Raw genomic sequence first — 17,189 nt, forward strand, 5'->3', positions numbered from 1 at the left:
GCTTCAAAGATTCATACTCAGTCTCATAAATGCTATCATAAACCATTAACAACAGTGTAAACTCTAGTGTGGGAGGATGTGCATGAGGTTGAATTCCTGTTCTTACACCCAGATACATGCCCCAGACTGGGCAACAAGAGGAGCTTCCCTCACATCTTTCCAGCCAGTGTGTTCTCCTAGTAACATAACTCAAGCTCAACCTATTGCTGCTCTCCTTTTCATACTAATTCACACTTAAGGTGTCAGGCAAATTGCTCCACACCCAAACTGAAATCTTAGGTATTATATGTTTTGATTCTTACCTGTTTTACCATAGGAACTACTAGATCTAGTGCTGAGCTGGCACAAAGAGCAAGAAGATAGTCCTTGACATTTTGAGCTTGTAAGATAAGTGTAAGAGAAGAGACAAAGAACAAGTGGAGGGCCAGACAACACCATAATCAGGTATTCAGATCAGCAGTCAGTAGGCTATGACTACTATATACATTTTCTCTGACAGTTTTGATTCGCAGACTGAGATAATGTCAACATACAATTTGCTATCAACATTTATAATCTGTTTGGCTCCCGTTTTAAGCCCCTTTGATTATTTCTCCACAAACAAACAAACAAGCAAATCCCTCTTGATCTGTCCCACCACATAAAATCCTCTGCATTCTCCCACGCTGGTCTCCCAACCTCTTCTGCAGTTTATGGAAAGAAACTGGACAAGGGAAATAAGTTTTACAAAAGGGATATATTGATATATAATGATCTTCATAGAGATAAATAAAGATAGTATTAGATATTTGATGTGAGCACGGATGACAGTTTCAGCACTATGGTTTTGAAAATCCTGCTTCTTGGTTGGAGAATCAATTGTGACAAAATGCACTCCTTCAGAATGCTCTAATATTTAGAATGAACCCACTAAACCTTTTAATTTGCCTAAAATCCCACAGACAAAAGCGCTGCCCTTGGTTATGATTTACCATGTCATTTCCTTCTTTGAATTGACTGACTCATCTTTGCCCACCATACCAAGTACCAACGTTTAGTCGTCAAACTTTGGAATCCAAACAGCTCTGCTCCAGCCTGTGTCCTAGGTTTTCTACCTTACAAAGAATATCTTTATCACCACAGTTTCACTAACTGAAAACTTCACTGTTCCTTTCTTTCATTATCCTTCTTCCAATTTTGTGTTCAATTTAGCCTCAGCTCCCCTTCCCCAGGAGACTTTTAGACTCTCACCCTTTTTTTCATTCAAGAGACTCACTGCTTCACTGCTTCCTAAGGATTGTTATTTTTTAGGAGTAATTTATTGACATTCCCAAGCTTACATGCAGATAAATGTGTTGTAAGCAACAATCATCCCCTCCTTTGGAATCATCAGTTGTTTTTTTTTCCATTGTGTTTGTTGGTCTTCTAGAATAAACACTTTTCATTCGTAAATTATCTAGCAGCATTAGTCTTGAACATTGATAAACACACCGTCATCATAAATATCTTTCCTGGTAAAAGGATTTCCATGTTTCCAATGTCATAGATAGATAGTTATGAAAACTGCAGTCTACCCACTGCATGGTACAGAGGGGCTGTTTTCTCACAAGCAAACAACAGCTCTCTGATGGGTACGGTTTTGGCTGACCAAAGTAATGATTAATTAAACTGGAACTCTCAAATACATGGTAACTGTAATAGGTACTTATGCTGGACTTACTTTTTATATGCAAAATGTTGTGTAAATGCTGTATTTCATACAATTATTATTTGGAACTCAGATTCTAATCTCAGCAAAACCGACTCTACATCAGCTTTGGCACATGTACCCTAATTTATACTATCGGATGAACAGAAAACAGTTAAATTCACTATTACTTTGTAGAGCAAAAGAATATAGAAACAATACCTGCACAAACCCGCACATCATATAGTCATCAAACAAAGGCAGACTAGGGCGGTCCTCTCGATAAATTGCGATTTTGTAGCTGCTCACAACCTGAGGGATGGGCTGCGAATCATCTGTTACAAGAACAACAATTTTGTTCAATCCAAGGCCAAGGGGGTAGTTAGCAATGCTGCAAAGCAAAACAGGAAAGAAGCGGAATAAACACTAAAGAAACAAAGATTTACTCTGCTTTATCTATGGCAGCTAAACTTTACTTGCTTCTTGAGGCTTCTATTTCTAGCATTTTCTTTCTCTTACAAAATACATATGATTTTAAGTAAAAAACTGTGTAAAATAAGATTTGTAACAATTTACAGTTCCTTCAGGAAGACAGAATACTGACAGCAAAACTTAGTGAAAACAGCTTCAGTGGCTGTGAGAACAATTCTGACATGGAATCCATGAATGAAGCCACTAGGGACAATAATTCCTGGCAGGTCCAAGTTCACAGTGAAGTCAGCAGGGTGACAAACAAGATCAGAGGTGTCAGCTAGCTGTTGAAATTGTCCACTAGCCAAATGTGATGGAGTCCTAGACAAATGCAAAGCTGGCCTGTGCTCTTCTTCCCTTGGCAGGGAAATGAGAAATGCTGAAAGACACAGAACCAGCACATTCAGGGGTTTTACTTCTCAGTGTGAAGGACATATTGCTATTCTGTTTTCCTTTTACAAATAAGAAATCTCTTAAGTTTTTTGCATGTCTCCATGCTGGCTGCCAAGGTGGTTAATATTAAAAGACTAAAAATTTGTGTGGAAGAAATTTATAGGAGCTTTTTTTGAAATGATAAATCAAGACTAATTACTTATTGAAAATACAGGAATCATATTAGGCGTTAGGTCAGTAACAACCGTATAGACTGTCTGGTTATTAGCAGACATTCTAGGTCAAAGCATCTGCTTCATAATCAGTCAAAAGACAGTGTGTTGCATAGGTACTTCATGCCATGAAGCAAAGCTAGCTCTGTAATGGTTAAAGATTCTTCCGCCCAAGCAAATCTTTTTCCCTGCTCTCACTTTTATCCACTCACTAATGGCTAGTATGTAAATAGGCCAATTCTCTGGTACCTGACCTATAAACACTTTTTGTCCCTCCCAACATCCAAAAACAAGTCATGCCCAAAATGCCTATTGTGATTGTTCCTGCTTCTTTCTGTGAGAGAGCTGGTTGGGAAAGCCAAAACTGTGCCGGGGATCATAGTAGCAATTAAACATCATGGATGATTATGGGTCAGTGCTCAAACATGATGTTTAGTGATGACTTTGCTCTCTCCCCTATCCTCCAGCTTTATACTTCTCTAAAAGATCAGATAAGCTGGGACTCTTGCTGATGACCAGATGACCCACTTAGTGGGAAAGGCTGTGGATGTTGTTTACCTAGACTTTAGCAAAGCCTTGACATCATTCCCCACAGCATTCTCCTGGAGAAAATGACTGCTCATGGCTTGGATGGGCATATGCTTCACTGGGTAAAAAACTGACTGGAAGGCCGAGCCCAAAGAGTTGTGATGAATGGAGTTAAATCCAGCTGGCAGTCGGTCACAAGTGGTGTTCCCCAGGGCTCAGTACCGGGGCCAGTTCTGTTTGATATCTTTATCGATGATCTGGACAAGGGAATTGAGTGCACCCTCAGTAAGTTTGCAGATGACACCAAGTTGGGTGGGAGCGTTGATCTGCTTGAGGGAAGCAAGGCTCTACAGAGGGATCTGGACAGGCTGGATTGATGGGCCAAGGCCAATGGTGTGAGAGTCAACAAGGCCAAGTGCCAGGTCCCGCGCTTGGGTCACAACAACCCCATGCAGCGCCACAGACTTGGGGAAGAGCGGCTGGAAAGCTGCCCCATGGAAAAAGACCTGGGGTTGTCAGCCGACTGCTGGTTGAATATGAGCAAGCAGTGGGCCTAGGTGGTCAAGAAGGCCAATAGCCTGGCTTGTATCAGGAATAGTGTGGCCAGCAGGACTAAGGAAGTGATCGCCCCCCTGTACTCGGCAGTGGTGAGGCCGCACCTCGAATACTGTATCCAGTTTTGGGTCCCTCATTGCAAGAAAGACCTTGAGGTGCTGGAGTGTGTCCAAAGAAAGGCAACAAAGCTGTTGAAGGGTCTAGAGCACAAGTCTTACAAGCCTGGAGAAAAGGAGGCTGAGGGGAGACCTTATCACTCTCTACAACTACCTGACAGGAGGTTGTAGCGAGGTGGGGGTCAGTCTCTTCTCCCAAGTAACAAGTGATAGGACAAGAGGAAACAGCCTCAGGTTGCACCAGGGGAGGTGAAGCATTGTGAAGCATTGGAAGAGGCTTCTCAGGGAAGTGATTGAGTCACAATCCCTGGAGGTATTTAAAAGACGCGGCACTTGGGGACATGGTTTAGTGGTGGGCTTGGCAGATTGATAACATGTACAGTGGCGAGTTTTTTAATGCCTGGTTACTCTGAGACTGATAATCCTGCTGAAAGGTCTTAATGGAGTTTGTATTAGCACTTGAGAGAATTTTTTAGACCCTCGTTTACAGTTGGACTTGATGATGTTAAGGGTCTTTTCCAACCTAAATGATTCTATGATTCTGTGACAATCTCTTATAATTCTGATGAAAATGGATCATTCTGAATAAGTGAACTTGAACTTATTTCTTCTTTTGATCCCAGCTGCCCTACTCTGACTCATGTAAGCAGACTGTTGGCTGAGGGACCAAGCCCAGCGGGGCAGTAGCTTAGGCCACAGTGCAAAATCAAGGCTTGGATATGGAACTTCAAATTTTTTGCTGTCTGCTGTGTGCAGTGTAATGACAGTCTGTTCCTACCCAGCTTTGATGCTGTCAGTGACTGCAGAAGCTGGGGGAGGTGCTAGCAACTGTGCACTCCATAAAGCTAGGATTAATTACGGCTTGAGAACATATTACCATTGCCTTCAGGACATTGACAAAAAAATACAAATTGCTGAGTGTTGAACTCCCTCTGACTTTCCTGTGACTAATCTATAGGCATTCTGTGCTTTTGGAAACACAAATAAATTCTGTAATATTCTGGCATATTTCCAAATTTAAGGACACTTTTAGTTTTTACAGTCATATTTTGTCACTCATACCTTGGCCCTTTCTTCTCATCAAGATGTACTTGGCATTGACAGTTAGAGGGTTCTGCTCCTATCTTCACTGTCACCATGTCAAATGGGACTTCTGCGTAGTATTCTTTGATCTTTGGGTTAAACTGAGGATTCAAGTCCAGCTGTGGACTGGTGAAGATCTGCCTGATATGAGATAGGGTATCTTTATCTGTTCCAAGAAGGCATCAAAGAAAAAACCGTGAAATGTATGAACATTTTTAGGTAACATGCAACTTCTGGCAGATTGATAACATGTACAGTGGCAAGATTTTTAATGCCTGGTAACTCTGAGACAGATAATCCTGCTGAAAGGTCTTAATGGAGTTTGTATTAGCACTTGAGAGAAATTTTTAGACCCTGGAGGGATTTTAATCATTCAGTGCCCAATGACTCTAGTCAGAGTCACAAAACTCAAAGTCTGAGTAAGCCTTTGAAAATGCAAGGATTAGGTCTGAGAGATCCTGTCTCCAGTTGGTGAATTGAAACTTAAAGAAGAGTTAGGCCAAAATTCGTAACCTACTTAGGTACCAGCCTGTGTACAGGGTTTATGTACATGTGTAATTGCCAATAAAAATCAAAATAAGTTAGACATACTCTTACTGTTCATAAGAACAAGTCACATGTAGGTATCTAGACCCATGGGGTCATTTGTAGTACAGCTGGAAGAATGCTTTATTAAAATTCCCAAATCAACAAATTCCAGCTCCTTGCCTGTGTATGAAATCTCCACAATCAAATCCTATTTGCTCAAATGTATCCTTTATTTTGTAGTGTTTGCCAAACGACTCATGAGAATTATTTGCTGGCAACCCACTTTTGACAAATATTTTAATCCAACCTATTGGATTCAGATTTACAGTATAATTACACATTCAAAACTTGCTTTCCACATATACTCTCTAGTATGTGTTTAAAACTGGGTACTTCAGAAAATACTCCAGCCAGGAAACTCTTCTACTATAATATCTGAAAAATCTTGTGGCTTAAAACATGGCTTAAAAGGGTCACAAAGGATGCAAGCAGCTCTATGTGGGCCTTTTCTACCTTGAAATATCTACCTTGAGAAACAAAACAGAGCAATTTCAGCAGTCTTTTGCATGGAAGAAAATGTAAAGTAAGTTATTCCAGTGGAAGAGCAGAATTTGGGCTAGATTTGTAGGGGAATAGAAGCTTATAAGTAGACACACAGAAGGTATTTTTAAACAATCCTACAGATGGGTATAAATAGTTCTCCGGATCCTGTGTACCTTACCTAGAAAGCTTCTCTCACTACTAGCTTAAAAATGAGAAGGAATTTTCAAAATAAAATGAATTGAGGTATTTTCAAAATAAAATATGCAATCAGAATGGTGATGCCAGCCAGCCAGCCCGGGAGCCTTTCTGGCCTCTGACTGACACAGAGAAGTTCCTGGAGGCACCACGAGATCAGTAACAGAGGGGAAATGAGACTCAGTGGATAGAAAAGCCTTTCCACCACAGAGCAATTGTTTAATGTTTATAAAGCGACTTCTCAGATAATGTGTCAGTGAGGAGGGTGGCAGAAAGTAGTGCTCCCACCAAAGACAAATATACTTTAAATCTTTACATATCTTTAAATATACTTTAAATATTCCTACAAGCAGATATTTTAGAAAAACTCTTCATCTCTTAAGCAGCTCTTTAAAACTCCACCATGGAGCTGAAGACTGGCCTTATACAAGGATGATTAAACTCCATACAAGTTTAAAGGTTATTCCATAAGAACAAATGAATGCTAAAGTTCTTGGAAATAAGGGGCAAAAGTCTACTGAAGTGCGGCAAGGGATCAATGAGTACTGGAATACTCACATTAATATGCATGCATAGCAATGTTTAACTTTGTGCTTGAGGCTTATTGAACATAATAGCCCGATTATTGAGTGATTCATAAACATTCTTACTACTTAAAACCCCCCTTTTTTTTTTTAACATAACAGCCCACAGGCACTCTATTCACTGAATGGTTATGCAGAAAAACCCAATTGGTTCAAGTAATCACTCTTCTTCCCCCTTAGTGGTCTAGAAAGACCTTGACTTACCATAACTGCACTGTCTTTCTTTAGTCTTACTGGAATAATGCAATGCTGAAAGATAAACAGAAACAATTAATAATTTTCTTCTCTAAGACTGATTCACAGTCCTATAGGAGAAGGAACCCTCGTTGTGTTAATTATAAAAAATACAGTGCACTTTTATTCTTTTCAGTGTGAGATCTTTGCTTTAGGCTCATGAACGCCACTTGTGGGCTCAGCAGAACAACTCACACAGGTAAGGAAGGAATTGGTCTTTTATATGTAGTAAGCCAAGACCTTCCAGCTGGAATGCAACACAATGTAATCTAAATCATACATGCTATCAGAAGTAGTACAAATAGGAAAAACATACTGCATATAAAAGACCTTACTCTGATCCCTTACCTTCATGATTCTTCCTAAGGTCGGAAGGAACATTCTGCTTAGGACTCGCATTTTCTTGAGAAGAATTCCTGTCAATTGAACAGCAGACATATTTCTACATGAACAGAAGTAACAGAAACCATGGAAAAATTTTCAAAAATTTATATATGGCAACCCAGGGCATATGGTATTTTAATATTCTCCTTGGAAAGATGAACCTTCTGGATTCATGTTCCCAACACTAGGTATATTACTTGAATGAATTTGACAGAAAACACACATTCCATAATTAATGGTAGCATATAACATGAAAAAAGAAAACCAGAAATAAATTTCAAAACATAAATGAACTACTGGGAAAAGGAAGAGTGGATATAACCAAGAATAAAATAACCCAAACCATGTCTCTTAGCTGTTTGTATGATGCTTTTTTGTATATATTTGAGGTTAAAGTTAGACTTTGTTTCAAAAGAATTAGATATAAATGAAGGCCTGTGTCAACGTGAATATCTGTACCGACATTAGCATGAATTCATATAATGGAACAGCTATGTGTTTGATTTGTTTGTTAATTCAAAAAAATCCCATAATCAACATCCAGAGTGTACACACACACACATATATATATATAAATAAAAATCCTCAATGCAACAATTGCAATCAATTGAATCAATTGCAACAATTCATTAACATGTTAGTGGTGCCCATATTGCTAACTCCACAGTTTTCTTTCATATAGCATTTTGGGAGCATAGTAGAAGAAAGGCAGTAGGCTTCTCTCCAGTCCATGTACTGAATCTCTGGCTGATAAGACCTTTTCAGAGGTCCATTATCATTCCTTGTTTTCCTCTCAGTGTTTTCTGTAGAAGTTCTTATAAAGTAGTTTCTTCCTAGATACTGCTGCCCATTCAGTTTGGATTTTGAAAGACACAAAGTCACTGTCTGTCCCAAGGAAAGGAGGTGGCAATATTGTTCTGTGCAATCAGCTATCACTAATGTTTCAATGGGAGATGCTGAAAGCAATATTGAGGTCAATCATGGTAAAAAGTAAATTGTCCAATAATAAAACAGAGATTTCTGCATTATCTTAATAAGATAAGGAAATAAGCAGCTGGCAGATCAGTGTGTCTGTGTGTGTGTGTGAAAATGTAGTTCTGAGCTTGCAGTGTCTAGACACCGCCCTAATTTCATGCACATTCATGACTTCCTTCACAGGAGGGACTTAACGAACTATGAGAGAGTGTTTTCCAAACTATAAGTCATTTTGCACGCCTCTTTCTACTTGCCAAGGAGGTAATGGCTAACACCTGTCAAATACATTTTTTTCTCTCCTCTGTTCCTTTTTGATTGCCCAGTCCCAAACCCTATTGTAAGGTGAAAATAAGATGTATTAACTCTATAACATGTCAGATTTTGGTTTAGCCAGAGAAAACCTCAAAAGTGTGGCAGCCACCACCACTGCAAGGCCCCGGATCCCAAAGTAACGGTGTGACCTGTACGTGTAAACTCTGTAAGGGGATTGTAATTATCATCAGTCAACATTAAGAGACATAGAACTCTATCTAATTGCAGGGGGGTATCAAAATGTAATATTTTAAAATGTTAGTACAGAAAGATACTCAGATTAGAGTGTGTCCAGCAGGACTAGGGAAGTGATCATCCCCCTGTACTCTGGTACTCCCCCTGTGCACTGGTGAGGCCACACCTCGAATACTGTGTTCAGTTTTGAGCCCCTCACTACAAGAAAGACCTTGAGGTGCTGGAGCATGTCTAGAGAAAGGCAAAAAAGCTGGTGAAGGGTCTTATGAGGAGCGGCTGAAGGAACTGGCGTTGTTTAGAATGGAGAAAAGGAGGCTGAGGTGCAGGTCAGTCTCCCAAGTTAACAAGCAACAGGACAAGAGGAAACAGCCTCAAGTTGCACCAGGGGAGATTTAGATTGGATATTAGGAAATATTTCTCCACCGAAAGGGTTGTGAAGCATTGGAACAGGCTTCCCAGGGAAGTGGCTGAGTCACCATCCCTGGAGGTATTTAAAAGACATGTCCCTTTGGGACATGGTTTACTGGTGGACTTGTCAGTGTTAGCTTAACAGTTGGACTCGATGATCTTAAAGGTCCTTTCCAACCTAAATGATTCTACGATTCTATGATTTATCTCTGATGAAGACTGGGCTTTTTAATCATCAGCATCATTAAGTTTTCCTTTGTCCAAGCTCCTTGCAGTCAGTAGACTGAGGAACAATGCAGTTACGAAGTTCTTCCTCAGGCAGGGAGCGACTGAGATCCTGGACTCTGCAGAGTCCTTTCCTTCACATGCTGTTACTCAAGAAGGGACCTTCATCTATACGACTGGCCTCTTATTTACTTAGTATCTTGGAGGAGCTATCAAGCACAGATGTGTGCATTGCCTACATGCTTTGCAATTAGCTCTAACGAAACTAATGACTGTACGTCAGATACCCTAGGTGAGTACATGCTTGTGAATGTACCTTTTGAAAGATCCCCACTGTGTACATCACAAACTATTGTCAGTGAAGTTGTCCTTTAGGAATCTCTTTGATTCCACAAACGAGAAAACTAGCGGATTGACAGCAGCAATAGTAATGTAGCTCTGATGGTCTAAGCAGTCAGAGACATAAAGAATGAAGGATGTAGATAATATCCTTCATAAGATTAAAATATAAAAAGTAAAAAATCTAGTCACTTTTGTGGCTTCCAATGGATGTATTAGTTTTCAATGGTGCAATTTTTAATGGGTCATAATGTCAAAATTTAGACCATATTTCAGTATTCAGTAGAGTTATGAATTTTATTTGTTTAGATGATGTTTTGTAGGTCTCTCTTGAAAATGAGGAACCACTGGAGGTAATTTTGTGAGACATGACACTTGCAATTTTTTCTGTTTGGAAACTGGCGGAGTGTTTGCTTGGCTTCAGTCACAGAGTTTCCAGGAGGGCATTTGGTTCACAGAATTAAGTATCTTGCACTGATCTTCAAAAGAGAAATACAAAATTGCAGACTCAAGAGTGGGATTGGTTTCCTGGCACGTAAACGCAACAGTCTCTCTCCTTTCCTCCTTCCCTTTCTCTCTCATTCCTCACATTGCAGATCAGTTATCCAGACTTCCTTGCTGCTGTCTTCTTCTGACCCATGGTCCAAACCGTGTTTGTTTCTCAAACTGTCCAGGTGATGAGCATGACCAAGTTAAACTCCAAGAAATTATTCTCAACCCAAATTGAGTTTGAGGGATGATGCTTTTATTTTAACCTAAAAAAGGACTTGCATATGGAAAGCTAGCAACATTTTTCCAAATATAAAATTTTGTTTCATAAGAGCATTTTCAATTTTATTGAACCACTTAGGCTTTTGTGTTATGCAAATACAGAAGGGTTAGCTTTTCTCACTAATCTGATTCTCCCGTGCTACCCTGCTGCCTGGACACAGCCAAACATACTTGCCATGGTACTTCACAGCCCCTATTCTAAAAGACAGTAACGAAGTACCTCTTAGTCATATCAATTGAAACTGCATAAAGTTGAAAAACAGTGCACAAATAATGCAGAAAATGGATTCCAGTGCACATGTTAGGTAGTAGCACTCCATAACTTTGTCATATGTTATACCAATACATCTGAGATGGTCATTCTCACCTAGGATGTAACCATTTCATTATAGTTTGAGATGAGTTTCTAGAGTTGTTCTTGCTTCTCCTGTGGAAGGAATTCAGAGTTCACTAATATCATTTAAGGTTTCAATACTAGTCATGTGGATGAATTGGGTTAAGACCAGGAAACGTCTTTAAATCCTGTCTCCATCCTATGGATTCATGATCAGTGAACAGAATAATTGTACAAGACCTAAGTCAGAAGTCGTTATTTTTCCCATAAGTATCTTGTCTGGTTGGACTGCATACCTGAGTTACTTGGGGAGTAAGCTCTACTAAGCTCTTTCTTCCTTGCAATTAAGTATAATTACATGCATATCTGACACATGCATCACCATCATTGATTTAGCAATGTCAAAACACATGGTTTTTTATACAGTGAATGAACAGAATTATTAGCTTAGCCATTGCAGAAAAATACAGTGCAAAGAAGTAGACTGGCCTATGCCCTGGAGAAAGGTCATGGTGATTCTACATATTTACACACATACAATAAGAAAAAAAAAGAGGCCAAGGGTCTTGCTAAAAGTGAGTGAGTGGCACAGCTTAGATTAGAACAGAAAGCTGCTAAAGGTTGGTATGCTTTGATATGCAAACCTAAATATTTTGGCAAAAGGGCAGGGGCTTACACATGAATGCAAGCAGCTGCATCTTTGAGTTACATTTCATGGAGTGGAGGGCAGTAACAATAACACTTAGTGCATGCATGGAACCATGTATTTTCAAAACACTAATAAACAGTTACCTAGCATGGTGGCAAAGTATAAACTCCACTTTATAGCTGAGCAAACAAAGATACAGATGACTATTGACTTACTGAAAGCCACGCCTAATTCAATAAGGAACAAAATTAACACCTTATATAGTCATTACGGCATTCTCCAAGCAAAATGTACAAAATAATGTCATCCACACATTTAACTTGAGACTTAGTGGAATGGAGCACGCACATTGTCTGATGTGCCTCCGTTCCCAAGCCTTTGTTTGCAAAATCATATATGCCTGTAGTCAGTAAAGAAGTATGGCATACATGTGTATGAAAAGTCATTAGCCAAGAGATAATGAGTACAGAAAACATATTTTTACAAATTTTACACTAAACACATAGTATACCACAACTTTTCTCCTTCCCTCCATTCATTCATTCCTCCCTGCCTTCCTTCCTTCCTTTCTCCACCCCTCCTTATGAAAGTTAAAATTTCTCGCCAGAAGCTCAGTGGATCTAACCTTGTCGTTACAATATTTTTCCAGCTTTTCAAAAGGAGTTAAAACGAGGTTCTCAGAGCATCATGCTCTTTGACCTGTCTCTTGTTGGACAGAAAATTTAGAGCCACTAAAAATTATTAGTTCCTTTTGGAAAAACTTCCACCTGAAATTTTATGTTTTCTTTACAGCTTTGCTTTTAACTGATGAATAAATTAAAAGACAGTCTTAACCCTGGTAAGCACTCCTAATTTTGAGTTTACAGTTGTTCAGAAACAACGTACCTAATTTACTTCATCTTTACTAGAAAAAAAATTACTGTAGCTCCAATTAATTTTTTTAAGCCAGTCCTCTGCATTAGAAAGAGAAGCAAAGGGACAAAACTGTCCTATGCAGAAATCTAGCTACATCTCTAATGGCAAAATGGCTGACAGTGCTCCATGATGGGATGATGAACCTTCATCTCAAGTGTTATAAGCCGACCTGCATCTACTGAAGGATTAAGTTTTATGATGCTCACTGGAGCCACTGACATTAATATAATTTGAGAAACTACCCTCAACTTATCATATAATAGCTATCTTACCATGCTGTAAGATTTGTATGTGCTTCTTTAGTCATGAACTGGAATTGTTCAAGTAAACTGGAAAGCAACCAATGCACAGTCAGGACTGAACCAAGCCGCCTCATTGGGTCTACCATGTGATAAAGGTCGCGCAGTAAAGTTTGAATCTCGGGTGCAGCAGAAGGGAAAAGCTGAGAAGAGAGACACTGATTAGAGACTACACATTATAATTGTAAAATGCAAAGAAGTGAGAAATGATCAGCAGACAGTGTGTATAGTATACAGATGGATACCTATTAACATTCTTTCCCACACGCGTAGAAAATGACTGTCTTTCCCAGCCTTGCAAATCAGGATTACTAGTACTGCCATGGAAGGCTGACTACTTAGCCTCTGATTTGACTTCTAGATCTATTCAACTCAATCCCTCTTCAGGAAGTCTCATCAGTCTCCAACCCTAAAACTCATCCAGGAGGGCTAGAAAAAATCCTGATATCATGCAGACTTTCTGAACAACAGATACAGTTGCAGATCTTTTCTTTCCCCAATACCCATCATTTCCCTCATTAACTGCCATGCCGATTCACAGACACTGACTGTTATTCCTGCATCTCTATTCTTCTCTAAAAATTAACTCACTTGAAGTGTCAAGAAGACACATTACATTTTTCACCTGCTTTTTTGCCACTTTTTCATCTATATCTACTCTCTGGTCATGATCTCAGTGTTGTAATGTCTCCAGTTCTTCATTCACACCTGGTTTGCTTCATTATCATTCTATTTTCTTACCAACTCATTGGTCATTTACATAATTTTCCTCCTTTTCCTTTCATTTTATTTTCTGGTCTCTGTTTCTGGTTTAGCTGTCCTTTTCATTGAATCCTCAACTCAAATTCTCTGTTTTATTTCTTTATCTCTTTTAATTTAAATTCCAAAAATCCTCCAGATTAAAATGAGCATAACCTCTACCTCCCTGCTTCCCTGTCTATCCACCTAACACATGTGCCAGAGACAGCAAGGAATGGTAATGAAGGAGAAATGTTAAGAGATTTACATAAAATATGCATCCAATACAACAAAACCCTGTTTATTTTACCAGCTTAAATTGTCCAAGACTCTTCAGCTCCTTTATGAAAGTAATCATTGAATTTATCTCTTCTAAAGACAAACATTGCTCATCTTCTCTGTGGTAAGTTCCATCCTATGAAGGAAAGGGCAGCATATACTGGTGAAATCACATGGAAAGCAATGTGCTTTCATTAGACCCCAAACCCTTTGGTGATCAAAGGAACAAGTTACAACAGCTCTCAGTTTGCCCTAACCTCATCCAAAGTCATGTCAAGCCAGCTCCTTGATAGCTCTTCCCATTTCTCAGTCTAGAACAAAGTAGACTGTGCATTAGCTTTGTGTAGAAAAGTACCCATGGAAAACTACCGTGGAAAGAGACTGCATAAAGTATAGAAAATGACACGGACAGTTTGAAATGAAGGCTGGTCTCCTACAGAACACAGACATAGGTAATCATATCGTACGTGTGCATATGCCTGCGGCTTCCTACTTTATCCTGTCATAAATTGAGAACCCATCATGGATAATTTAGTCCCGTGCAAGCAGGGGGCTCCTCAGAAACGCGCCCTTAAAAGTGCTCAGACTGAGAGAAATACTGCTAAAAGTGATTGCAGCTTGTCAGAAATAGTTTTCACTAGTGATGCAAACTTTATACAGATCTTATAAATGCAAAAAATTGTAATTGGATCTTGGATTCAGAATAAGACACAAAGTTGTAGGAAACAAAGTTTAATTCCGATGCTCATGAATCTACTTGTCTGAGTTAATCAGTTCTAGGTTTATGAAAACACACAAGCCTGTATATTGAAAAAGACCATTTTAAAAAAAAATGGTGGGAAAATTACTTTGTTAAAGTTTTAATATATCTTTAAAGTACTGTACTTTGGGGAATGACATAATCTGAGTGGAATTTTTATAAAAGAAAATTCAGTTGTTCAATATAGTTACAGTTTTTTATTCCCTAGAATTCAGTAACAGGTAGTTTCGATTAAATAAATCCTTCATTCTATAAGTTGGCACCAAAAATTTCAGAAAAGCATACGATAGAGAACGAAATATTCTCATATAGTTAATAACAAGAAAAAGGTGGAACGAACTACCTTGCTCACAGTTGACCCATATATTTTTTGTAAGGCTTCTATGAAACTGGATGTTGAGGATTCATTAGATAAGAGAAATTTAAAAGTATCTTCAAAAAGAAATTCTTTGAAAGTTTGGTCCTGAATATTTGATTCATCCTCATCTTGAAAGTCAAAATTTTCATGCACCTATGGGTAAACAATGTAAGAATTTGTAGTTTGAATATCAAGTCCAGTCTTCTCATAACCACTTATACCACACTATAACTATTTATAAAAAAAATATGTCATAACAATACTAATAAAATAGACAGGATTATAATATAACAAATACTGTATCACATTTTCTGTCAGAAGTACACACCACAATGTTTGCTGACCTCCAGTGGATAGAGTACAATATTGCATTCTCATGTGAGAGCTTTTTTCCCATGTGTTTGATTTGAAATTTGATTTAAAAAAAATAACAAAATGTCAGCTTGTATGTTAACATAACTTTCGCAAAACTCAGGTATTTAGGAGTTACTACAGGTGAAAGTATAAGTTTTTCAATATATAAACACAATGAATAAACTCATGCTTATAAAATATGAATAAATTGGTCTTTTATCATAACACAAATATAACTTCAAGCTGCATGGGCTGTGTGCATACTACGGTTTCCAAGGGATACTATTCAAAGTCAAATGTCATAGTAATTATCAACTGTTAGTTTTTTAGAGTAATTTGTATTTTCATAGCAAACTATTAAACCCTACTGATTCACTGTACATTTATGGATTATGGCTGATGGCTGAGACTACTATACAGGCAAGTAAATATTATGCTTTATGTTTAGTTTTTTAAGAAACTCCTGGGAGAATTTTTTAACAGCCTGGTATACAATTACTAAATTGTTATGACATGTCACATTTCTTATACTAGCTAAACAAGTCTTGTCAGGCTAATTAAGGATACTGTCTTCATGGATTTTTTCAATTGTGCGAACTTTCATATGTCCACTTTTCCTTTGTGTTTAAAGGATTCTTTTGTGAAGGACAGAGGGATTGACTGCACTGTTGTTACTAGAAACTTGAACAGATTTTAACTGAGGATGAATGTTAAAAGTGTTCTCCTGTAATTTCCTGGGATATATTTATTAATTGTTTTATTAATTGTTTTGGGTTTTTTTTTTTTCAGTTTGTGTGTCATAAATATGGACAAAGATTTTATATACCTAGGTATACACACATATTTGTATGTATATATAGGGGGAATGAGAAGCAGCTGGAAAGCAGTACAACTTTTGTTTCTGGCCAGGCTGTTCTGAGGCAGAAGTGGTACAAAACCGGGACAGGGAGTTTATGCCACAGGTCACATTTCTCTGGCTTTGAGGGCCTTGAGGACCATCCAGGAAGAAGGCAGCACAGTGGAGGTCAAAGCAGGTCATGAACTGAAGTACAGAACAATTCAGGGAGAACTTTAATTTGTATTAAAAGCCAGTTGTGGTATTTTAACTTCCTCCCTTCGTCTTTGTTCTGGCACAGTTAATACTTAACTCTACTTTCATGCAATGCTTCCTAAGGATTTTGTTTCACTGGTATTCAGTTGGGGTGATAGTCCTTTAATGCTAAAACTGAAAGATCTGCACACTTACTGGGGTGGTGAACTTCACCTCAGGAGCTCTGTCCCTTAAAAACTGGTTTCTTCCACAGCAACTCTCCACTTTTAGGCAAAATTAATATTAATGTATTTGTACATTTCTCAGAGATTTGAGGGTATCTGTCAAACAGGGTTCCCTGCTGTGTTCTTTTTGGTGTAAGTTTTTTGTGTCAAGCAATAATTTGTGTAATTTTCTCACCTCAAGAACTACTGGGTATACGGAAGCGCCGAATCCAATGTCAAAGGTCAGCATTTGAAAACATTGGCTGCATCTGAAATACAGGAATATAACAGGAATCAGATTCAGAAATACAGGAATATAACAGGAATTCAGATTAGATAGGTACTGTTGTGAAATATAGAATCATAGAATCACTTGGGTTGGAAAAGACCTTTAAGATCATTGAGTCCAACCATAAACCTAACGCTGCCAAGCCTGCCACTAAACCATGTCCCTATATCAGCTACAATGACATACACAAACAGGTCCAGAGAACACATGCAAAAATATATACACATAGGTCAAGAGACAGCA

The 17,189-nt window shown here is 38.5% G+C and overlaps 1 protein-coding gene across 6 annotated transcripts in view; it reads right to left on the reverse strand.

The window, feature by feature from the left end:
* CPED1 (cadherin like and PC-esterase domain containing 1) overlaps positions 1-17,189 on the reverse strand; it is a 151,130-nt gene that overhangs the window by 71,554 nt on the left and 62,387 nt on the right. For 5 of the 6 annotated variants that reach the window (XR_012588886.1, XR_012588890.1, XM_074599053.1 and 2 more), the window contains 8 exons: positions 16,854-16,926; positions 15,035-15,202; positions 13,963-14,067; positions 12,888-13,057; positions 7,457-7,524; positions 7,079-7,123; positions 5,004-5,190; positions 1,889-2,057 (listed from right to left, as the gene is read on the reverse strand). Coding sequence is in view for 4 of the 6 variants with exons in the window: in XM_074599053.1 (XP_074455154.1) it covers positions 1,889-2,057; positions 5,004-5,190; positions 7,079-7,123; positions 7,457-7,524; positions 12,888-13,057; positions 13,963-14,067; positions 15,035-15,202; positions 16,854-16,926 (985 nt within the window). In the remaining 2 variants the exon portion in view is untranslated. The remainder of the gene's footprint in view (positions 1-1,888; positions 2,058-5,003; positions 5,191-7,078; positions 7,124-7,456; positions 7,525-12,887; positions 13,058-13,962; positions 14,068-15,034; positions 15,203-16,853; positions 16,927-17,189) is intronic. The other variant, XM_074599241.1, reaches the window with a different exon arrangement.

This window comes from Larus michahellis, chromosome 1 (assembly GCF_964199755.1).
Source record: "Larus michahellis chromosome 1, bLarMic1.1, whole genome shotgun sequence".
Classification (NCBI taxonomy): Eukaryota; Metazoa; Chordata; class Aves; order Charadriiformes; family Laridae; genus Larus; species Larus michahellis.